The 9,558-nt window shown below is 40.1% G+C and overlaps 1 protein-coding gene across 1 annotated transcript in view; it reads left to right on the top strand.

Annotated features, from left to right (window-relative positions):
- The first annotated feature begins 7,202 nt into the window (after positions 1-7,202).
- The window catches only part of LOC311064883 (aryl hydrocarbon receptor-like), a 103,254-nt gene continuing 100,898 nt past the window's right edge, over positions 7,203-9,558 (top strand). Inside the window, exon 1 of the mRNA XM_084084906.1 lies at positions 7,203-7,851. Within this exon, the coding sequence (XP_083941032.1) occupies positions 7,793-7,851 (59 nt within the window). The 5' untranslated portion in view covers positions 7,203-7,792. The remainder of the gene's footprint in view (positions 7,852-9,558) is intronic.

The raw sequence follows: 9,558 nt of genomic DNA, 5'->3' as shown, positions 1-9,558 counted from the left end.
CAATTTTCAATACTTTTACTTCCACGACTCCACTACATCTCAGAGGCAAATATTGTACTTTTTACTCCACTACAATCATTTGAAAAGTTTAGTTGCAGTCACTTTGTAGATTTTTATTATTATTTTAAAACATTAACCACTATATATCAGCCCTATACTTTGGCGATTTGAAAATTGCAGATCTACAAGCTCACAACAACGCGTCGCATCTGCTGTTTTCAGAAAATGTTACATTTTGAAAACCTGTGAAAGTTGTGGGTAATGAGTAGGCTACTTTTACTTTTGTAAGTATATTTTGATGCCAATACTTTTTGTACTTTTACATTTTGACATGTTTGTACATTTTGAATACAGGACTTACTTGTACAGAGTGTTTCTACATTGTGGTGGTATTGATACTTTTACTTTTATTGATACTAGTACTTTAAAAAAAAAATAGGACTTTTTCCACCACTGTCACTGAGGTGCAGTCCGCTGAGGTGAGGAGAGGACATACAAATCAGCTATAAAACCAACAGCACATTTGTAACTAGGTACCAACCCCACCATACATACAGCCAGGGGTGGAGGAAGTACTCAGACTTATTTACTTGAGTAAAAGTATTGATACCACAAGAAGTACTGTTATGTGTCCTGCTGTATTCACCATTTTACTGGAGTAAAAGTACAAAAGTATTGGCAGTGAAATGTAGTATATATATATTTTTTGTATAATTTTTCGTTGTTGTTGCATATTGTTGTGATGCATGCCATGCATTGTGTTCTTGTAGATCAGCTATTTTTGAATAGCTGAAGTATAGAATAAGGGTTTTTGTATTAATGATAAAAGTAACTCATGTTTGCAAATCATTATTGTGGAGTAAAAAAAGTGCAATATTTGCATTTGAGATGTGGAGTAGAAGTAGGCCTAGTAAGTATTGAAAAAATGTCAATACTATATTACTATATATCGTCTCATTTGGGTGGAAATGTTCAAAACGTTTCAGGATTCAAATTCAAAAGCAGCAAAAGTAGCAGATCCACAAGCTCAAAACGCGTCGTAACTCATACATTCTGTTCAGTGCATGGAGGCTTATATTGAGCAAAGATAAACAACTAGTTCATCAGTGTATGCCCACACTTGTATGGCGTACATAAATCTACTTAGTTGTTTATCTTTGCTTAGGCCCCCGTTGAAGTAATAGATGGGTGTGTTTATGGGGACATTTTTCAACGATAAATCAACATTTCAGTCTCCTACACGAGATGGCTGCTCCTGCAGTATAAGCCCTGATACGTCTTAAAGCTTTAAGTGAGACCTAAATAACAATTATTTGAAAAAAGCATAATTATGTCATTTGGGTGGCCGTGGGTGGTAGTATGTGTGAGCCACCTGCGGGGGCGCCGTGGTGCACAGCAGAGCAGCAAGGCCAAGGAGAAAGATGAGTTTGAATGACTCAGCCAAAGAGGAATTAAAAAACAATTATTGCTTATATGACAAGATACAGTATAAGCCAGTGGTTCTCAAACTTCTTTTTTGTCAAGGACCCCCAAATTGATAAGTATTTGGCCGCATACCCCCCATCTGAAAAGGTTTCCTGCCAGGGACACCAGTGGTGTGTTGTGTTCTACCATTTGAAAAGATATGCCAGGGACTCAACCATTTTGATTTCTTGGGGGTCCCAATCTACGCTGTGTCATCATCATTAGTGTTCATTTAACTCTGAGAGTGTACAAATGGAAGCAAATGGACCCGTTAGGGTCCACTTGGTTCCATTTGTACACTCTCAGAGTTACAGACACATAAGGGTCAATTTGGTTCCTAACTATTCATTTGGCTGGGGACCCCCTGGAACCCCCTTAAGGACCACTGGTGGTCCCCGGACCACTGGTTGAGAGTGCAGGGAATGATTATTGTATACATCGGGTTAAAAAACCTAGAACACACCACTGCAGGGACCACCCGGAAGAGAAGATTTGTGTTATTTCTTTTTTTAAATAATTCAAAATCTTCCAGACATTTTAGAGATTTTTCAAAAATGTTCTACTCTAAACAGATGTAACTAGGCCTACTCTAAATGTATTTTTAAAATAAAATAAAGAAAAGAAAAGACAATATATACAAGCTTTCAGCACGGCACAAAGTGATGCTCTGTGAGCTTGTATATCTGCTATTTTTCAAGAGCTAACGTATAACTGGATAAAGTGGTTAAGATGATTGTGATGTTATATTATTCAATATTTGCTGGGGACCCCCTGGAGCCCCCATGCCGCCCAAGGACCCCTGGGGATCCCGGACCCCCATTTTGAGGAACCAACTGGTATTACATTACATTACAGTCATTTAGCAGACGCTTTTATCCAAAGCGAGTCGCGACTTACAATAATAAGTGTATTCAACATAGGTAGGGAACGAAAACTACTAATCACCAGAAGTCTTAAGTGCATTTCCTGCAAAAACAAGCAACCAAGAGTATACCTAGCGTTAAGGTAAAAGTGCAATGTATCAGCTACCTACTGTCTTAAACAGATGAGACAAAATAGCAAAATCAAATGAGCATGAGCTAAAACAAATAAGTGTATCGATTAAACAAGATCCAATAAACAATACAACAACAGAAAACAAGCGTTCGTACAACTAGTTAACAACAAGTAGGCCAGGCAAAGAGGAAGGGTAGTGTTTCCTGAAGAGGTGGGTTTTCAGCCTGCGGCGAAATATGGGCAGTGACTCTGCTGTCCTGACATCAGTGGGAAGTTCATTCCACCACTGTGGAGCCAGAACAGAAAAGAGTCGTGACCGCGTGGATCGGCCAGAAGGACCCTTGAGTGACGAGGCAATCAGTCGCCCCGAGGTGGCAGACCGAAGTGGTCGGGCAGGGGTGGTAACAGCCCAACTCACTCCAAATCCAACTCACTCCAAATCGTGCCCAACTCACTCCAGACATCTCCCTCCACAGCAGAGCCCAACTCACTCCACACACTTGGCCAACTCACTCCACAAATTTAATTTGCACAACTCACTCCACAAATTATTATTGAGGAAGACATTTGTGCTTAAGTACAATATTGAGGAATTAAGTACAATATTGAGGAATTTGTTACTTTTAACTCTATTCTGTTTTAAACTGTAGACAATGAACATCTATTTTGATATAAAGTTATACCTAAATAATTAGATGTTATTTTACAAGGTGAGGCACATTTTATTTATTTTTTAAATAAAATGAGACATTTTGAAAGTAGCCGATCTACAAGCTCACTTTATAGGAAGATGAGCACTTACTCCTATTCAATGAAACATCCATTACAATGAGGTGTTGATTAATGGGTCATGTGCCTGCATTATGCCAGGTGATAGGCTATATATGCAGATAAGGTGTTGATGTGAATGGGCCATTTGTATGAAGTCAATTAATTATTCCAAGAATAATGTAAATGGCATGAAATGGGGGAAAAACACACACACACAAACACACACACACACACACACACACACACACACACACACACACACACACACACACACACACACACACACACACACACACACACACACACACACACACACACACACACACACACACACACACACACACACACACACACACACACACACACACACACACACACACACACACACACACACACACACACACACACACACACACACACACACACACACACACACACACACACACACACACACACACACTATAATATTATAATTTATAGCTGCAAAGTAACTAGTAAAACAAATACATTTAGTGGAGTAAAAAAAACAATATGTGGATCCAATATGTAGTGGAGTAGAGGTAAAACCATTGGAAGTTGGGAATACTCAAATAACGCACAAATACCCAACATTGTACATAAGTACAGTACTTAAGTTAATGTACTTAGTTACTTTACACCACTGACACATTGAACCAATATTACACTGGTGACATTGCATGGAGTGAGTTGGGTTTGGTCCTGGAGTGAGTTGGCTTTGGTCCTGGAGGGAGTTGTCCCAGCCCTGGAGTGAGTTGGCCGAGCCCTGGAGTGAGTTGGGCGAATATTTCTTAAGTCTTCATGGAGTGAGTTGGATTTGGAGTGAGTTGGGTGGTATTCGTAAGCATCGGCCATAGCCCGGAGGTAAGAAGGAGCTGTTCCTTTCACTGCCCTATAGGCTAGCACCAGGGTTTTGAACTGGATGCGAGCCGCTACGGGGAGCCAGTGTAGAGAACGGAGAAGGAATGAGCCAGTGGTTCCCAAAGTGGGGGTCCAGGGAGGGACCCCCTCATGGCTTCTTGCGGGGGTTCCAAACGGACCCTTATAAATAGGTCTCGAACTCTGAGGGCATACAACTGGAACCAAATGGACCCGTACGGGTCCATTTGGTTCCATTTGTATGCTTTCAGAGTTATGGGGGTCCTTGAAATTAGAAAGTTTGAGAACTATACTGATATAAGCTGTCATAAGCAATATATTCTTGGAGTACTATTGGAAAATTGGAGTTTAAGTTTAGATGTCACATAGAATAACACACTATTAGATTAGTATACTAAGGGTGGCAGTGGCTCAGGGGTAGAGTGAACTGGAAACCGCAAGGTACCGCAAGTATATTTTACAGCATTGGTTTCCAACCTTTTCTGGCTCAAAGGCCCACTTGAAAATCTCGAAAGTGTTATTCACGGCCCACCCATCTGACCACTTAACGCAGAGGTCTTCAACAGGGGGTCCGGGACCCCTAGGGCGTCCTCAGAGTTACCACAGGAGGTCCCCCAAATATTTGTGTGATATGATTATTTAGTTTTACATCAACCACTTGAACCCTAGCATCCCTTTTCTGAGGAGAACTTTAGCCAAAAAATACCAGATCTACAAGCTCACAACGCCTCGCGCTGCGAGGCGTTGTGAGCTTGTAGATCGGCTGTTTTTTGGCAAAGAGTTATATATGTATAGGGAAAAAAGAGCAGCAAAAGTTTATCTGAAACACAATTTTATACAATATAGAGGGGGTCCCTGCTTCATCTCTCTCTCAGCTAGGGGGTCCTTGGCCTGAAAACGTTGAAGACCCCTGACTTAACGTGTAAGTAAGTGATCAGATGGGTGGCCATCAATCAATCAGTCGATTGTGTTGTGGCTCGGAGCAATGGCACCAAGGTAGTGTCAGTGGTTCTCAAAGTGGGGTCCGGGGACCCCCAGGGGTCCTTTGGGGGGTTTCCAGAGGGTCCCCTGCAGCTAATGTAACGTAACATCACAATCATTTTAACCACTTTATCCATTTATATGTTGGCTATTCAAAAATAGCAGATATACAAGCTCATAGCTTGTGCTATTTTTGGATTAAAAAATATTGAAAATGTTTTGAACACTTTGAATAATTTGGAATTGTTCTTAGGGTTGTGTGCCAGGGGTCCCTGGTACACAACCTTTTCAGATGGGGGTCCGTGGCCAAATACGTACCAATTTGGGGGTCCTTGACTTGAAAATGTTTGAGAACCACTGGTTTAAGTTGTTATTTATTGGTAACGCTATAAAAACACACTTTTCAAGGTTTTAATGTAACAAATATGACTTTTTTTCTTCTTTTTTTTACATTCATATTTTAAAATTAATGTTATATCTATGTTATTATAATATTTTTGCAAATGATTTGGGGGGCCCCACTTAATGCAATACCGTTGCAGCCCCACTAGTGGGCCCCTAACCACAGGTTTGGTTGGGGAATGGGGAATGAGTTGACATGCTCTCTCTCAATTACAATTTTGAGGTATTTTTTACTGGAGTATTTCCAATTTTCTGTACTTTTACTCCACCACAATTATATGAAAACTTTAGTTACTGGTTACTTTGATCATTTTGATTATTATTACAAAACATACAATAACCACTTCAGCCCTATAAACATTTCGTCCATTTGAAAATTGCAGATCTACAAGCTAACAATGCGCCGTGAATGCAAAGTGACATATTGTAAGCTTGTAGATCTGCTATTTTCACATTCTGAACAATGAGTACTTTATACTTTTGGTACTTTTTAAGTACATTTTGATACCAATACTTTTGTACTTTTAGTAAGTCAATTAAGTCAATTTCGAATTCCAGACTTTTACTTGCAACAGGGTATTTCTACATTGCAGAACTGTATTGATACTTTTACTTAAGTAAAAAGTGTGAGTAGGCTACTTTTTCCACCACTGCTCAGACTCCTTCTCTCTCTCTCTCTTACAACAGTTCCAGTCCACCTTAACAGCCTCTCTCTGCAACATTATATGATTTCCTGAAAACGCCCCACATGCCAACAACCGATCGGCCCCTCTTTTTCCCCAGGTGTTTCGCCCAGGTGGGCGTGGTTCTGTGGTTAAGTTATAAGGCAGTGGTTCCCAGACAGCGGGTCGCGGACCCATTTTCTGGGTCGCGTAGCCATTTCTATGGGTCTCGACTTGCAAGCAGGCTAAATATCCCTTTTTTTAACGTCTTATTTTAAAATATATACATTTCAAAATATTTTCATTGTCTTTTTTTTTTTTTCATAATCTTCACAATTCATAATTTAACAATTCATCATTCATCATTTTCACAATTATTCATAAAAAAAAAAAGGTTTGGGAGCCACTGATGGGTTAAGAAGGCAATATTTTCTGTGAGGTTACTAGGGTTATAGGCAAGGCAGCGGTGGAAAGTAACTAAGTACATTTACAAATTTTGAGGTATTTGTTTGTACTTTACTTTTCCAATTTCCAATGCTTTTACTTCTACTACATCTCAGAGGCAAATATTGAACTTTTACTCCACTACAATTATTTGAAAACTTTAGTTAGTTACTTTTCAGATATAAATTATGACATTATGACACACACATTAACCACTTAAGCCCTATTTTATACCTCGGCTATTTCAAAATAGCCGATCTACAAGCTCACAACTTGTTGTGAGCTTGTAGATCTGCTATTTTTTGAAACATTTGAGTACTTTTACTTTTGGCACTCCAAGTACATTTTGACACCAATACCTTTGTACTTTTACTCAAGTCAATTTTGAATTCCGGACGTTTTCTTGTAACAGAGTACTTCTACATGGCATTATTGATACTTTTACTTAAGTAAAAACATTTAGGTACTTTTTCCACCACTGGTTATATAGGTTCCATAGGCCTATAACCACGCCCACCTGGGGGCGAAACACCAAAGAAATGGGGAGTGCCCAGCACGCCGATAGGCCTCGTAGAGCCGGCCCACTCCGCTCCACTGTAAGCCTGCGCTGTGTGCGCTCTGCCCTGCGCAAAGAGGATCACTTTACACCAAGTGACCCAGAATAACAAGGACTATAGGATTGTTTATTCTAGGGCTGGACTGGACGGCGGTTAAAAAGACCTTGTTTCTTCATTTAAAAAAAAGAAAAAGAAGGGGGGATCAAAAGTACTCGGAGGAGGGAGAGAGAGAAAGAAAAATCACGCGTTTTATTCCCTATTGAACAGAAGAAGAGAAGGGGGAGTACAACAAAAAAAAAAAACTTTGCTTTGTTTTTTTGCTTCCATTCCACTTATTTTCTGGTCATCAGACCACAACCGCAGATCTCCAAGAAGGATCGGACTGAGGAGGAGGAGGACTCGCTTATAGATCAGATCCACACTGTCTGATCGGGACTTAACTATATCTATAGGCTGACTAACCTAAGTCTACTTTAAAACACCTTTAAACATGTCCTTGTGGATGAGGCGCCTGCATTAAAGAGTTGTGTGGATGTTACTGGCTGTTCTTCTTGTCATTGAACCGACGACCGGAGGAGAAGCAGCAGCAGCAGCAGCAGAGCAGACAAACTGACAACCATGTTGAGTAACACTGGGATTTATGCTGTCAAGAAGAGGAAGAAGCCCGTTCAGAAACCGTAAGAAACTATACTAAACACTAGCAGATCTACAAGCTCATCGGTGCCGCGCTATGAGCTTGTATATCTGCTAGTGTATATCTGCTAGTGTCACTCTCACACACACACACACACACACACACACACACACACACACACACACACACACACACACACACACACACACACACACACACACACACACACACACACACGTTTTGGTTTGCCATGCCTGCCCCGCCGAGGATATGCACTTTTTTCATTTCACTTTTCAACTTGCACACAAAAAGGGAAAGGCGGGGTGGGGGTGGGGGGGTGGGGGGGGGGGGGCTTTAATGATTTGAATAGTTATGTGTATTATCATCATGTGTAATGGCAAGCTATGATCTGCATGATATAAACCTATACGTTGTTATTACTATGTTATAACGTCGTTATTCACTAGAATAAACATGATGGGGAGGGGGGGTTGGGGGTGTTAACCATAGTGTATTGTTGCCTAAACACAGTGGTGGAAAAAGTACTCAAATGTTTTACTTAAGTAAAAGTATCATTACTGCAATGTAGAAATGCTCTGTTACAAGTAAAAGTCCAGATTTAAAAATGTAGCCTACTTTTGTAAAGGTACAGAAGTAGATGCATGTCCCTTTTCACAAGTTTTCAAATGTATAGACATATTTTGAAAATAGCTGTCACTCAGTACTTTATACTTCAGTACAGTACTTGAGTACATGTACTTAGTTACTTTCCACCACTGCCTAAACATCAAGTCTGTCCTAATAAATAACACACAAATTAGAAATCACAGCATGGATGGTGACATAAACGTAGCATTATGTAGATTTAAAGCCATATGTTTTTAGTACAATGTTATTACATTATACTAACAAGTACAATGTTATTACATTGTAGGCTACTTAAGTTATGAGCCACAGGTCTGTGTCATCTATAATAAACGAGCCTGCTTTAGTCTTTTGTTTTGAAAGGAGGTTCCAATTGGACCCTTACATTTCTGTATAAGTAACTCTTAGAGTGGACACATGGAACCAAATGGACCCTTACATGTGTATGTATAAGTAACTGTGAGAGTGTCCAAATGGAACCAAATGGACCCTTACGGGTCTGTATAAGTATCTCTGAGCATGTACCAAATGGTACCAAATGGACTCTTGCATAATGTCTGTATATAAGTAACTCTGAGTGTAGGCTACACAATGGAACCAAATGGACCCTTACATGTCCGTATAAGTAACTCTAAGAGTGTACAAATGGAACCAAATGGACCCTTACATGTCTGTATAAGTAACTCTAAGAGTGTACCAAATGGAACCAAATGGACCCTTACAGGTCCATTTGGTTCCATTTGGTACCCTCTCAGAGTTATGGGGGTCCTTGAAATGAAATCAAAATCAAAAGTTTGAGAAGCACTGATCTAAAAAAAAAAGAAGAAGAACCAGGCTGTAAAAAGAAGAAAAAAAGGCACGCTGTGTCTTTTGTTTTGAAGGGCTGAACTTGAACTTGAGCTAGAGAGAGAGAGAGAGAGAGAGAGAGAGAGAGAGAGAGAGACAGAGAGAGAGAGAGAGAGACCCCCTTCTCTCACTTTCTGTGCAGTTTTTTTTTCCTCGGGTTACCTTAAGAATTTCTTCTTCGTGTATAGTTTTGGTCTGGCATGGAAATAGTACTCTCGCATTAATCACAATCAAGTTGTAGCCTCGGCCTGGGCTCTCA

Source organism: Gymnoscopelus microlampas (assembly GCF_963454915.1).
Source record: "Gymnoscopelus microlampas genome assembly, chromosome: 17".
NCBI lineage: Eukaryota > Metazoa > Chordata > Actinopteri > Myctophiformes > Myctophidae > Gymnoscopelus > Gymnoscopelus microlampas.
This window is presented reverse-complemented; position numbering and strand designations above follow the sequence as displayed.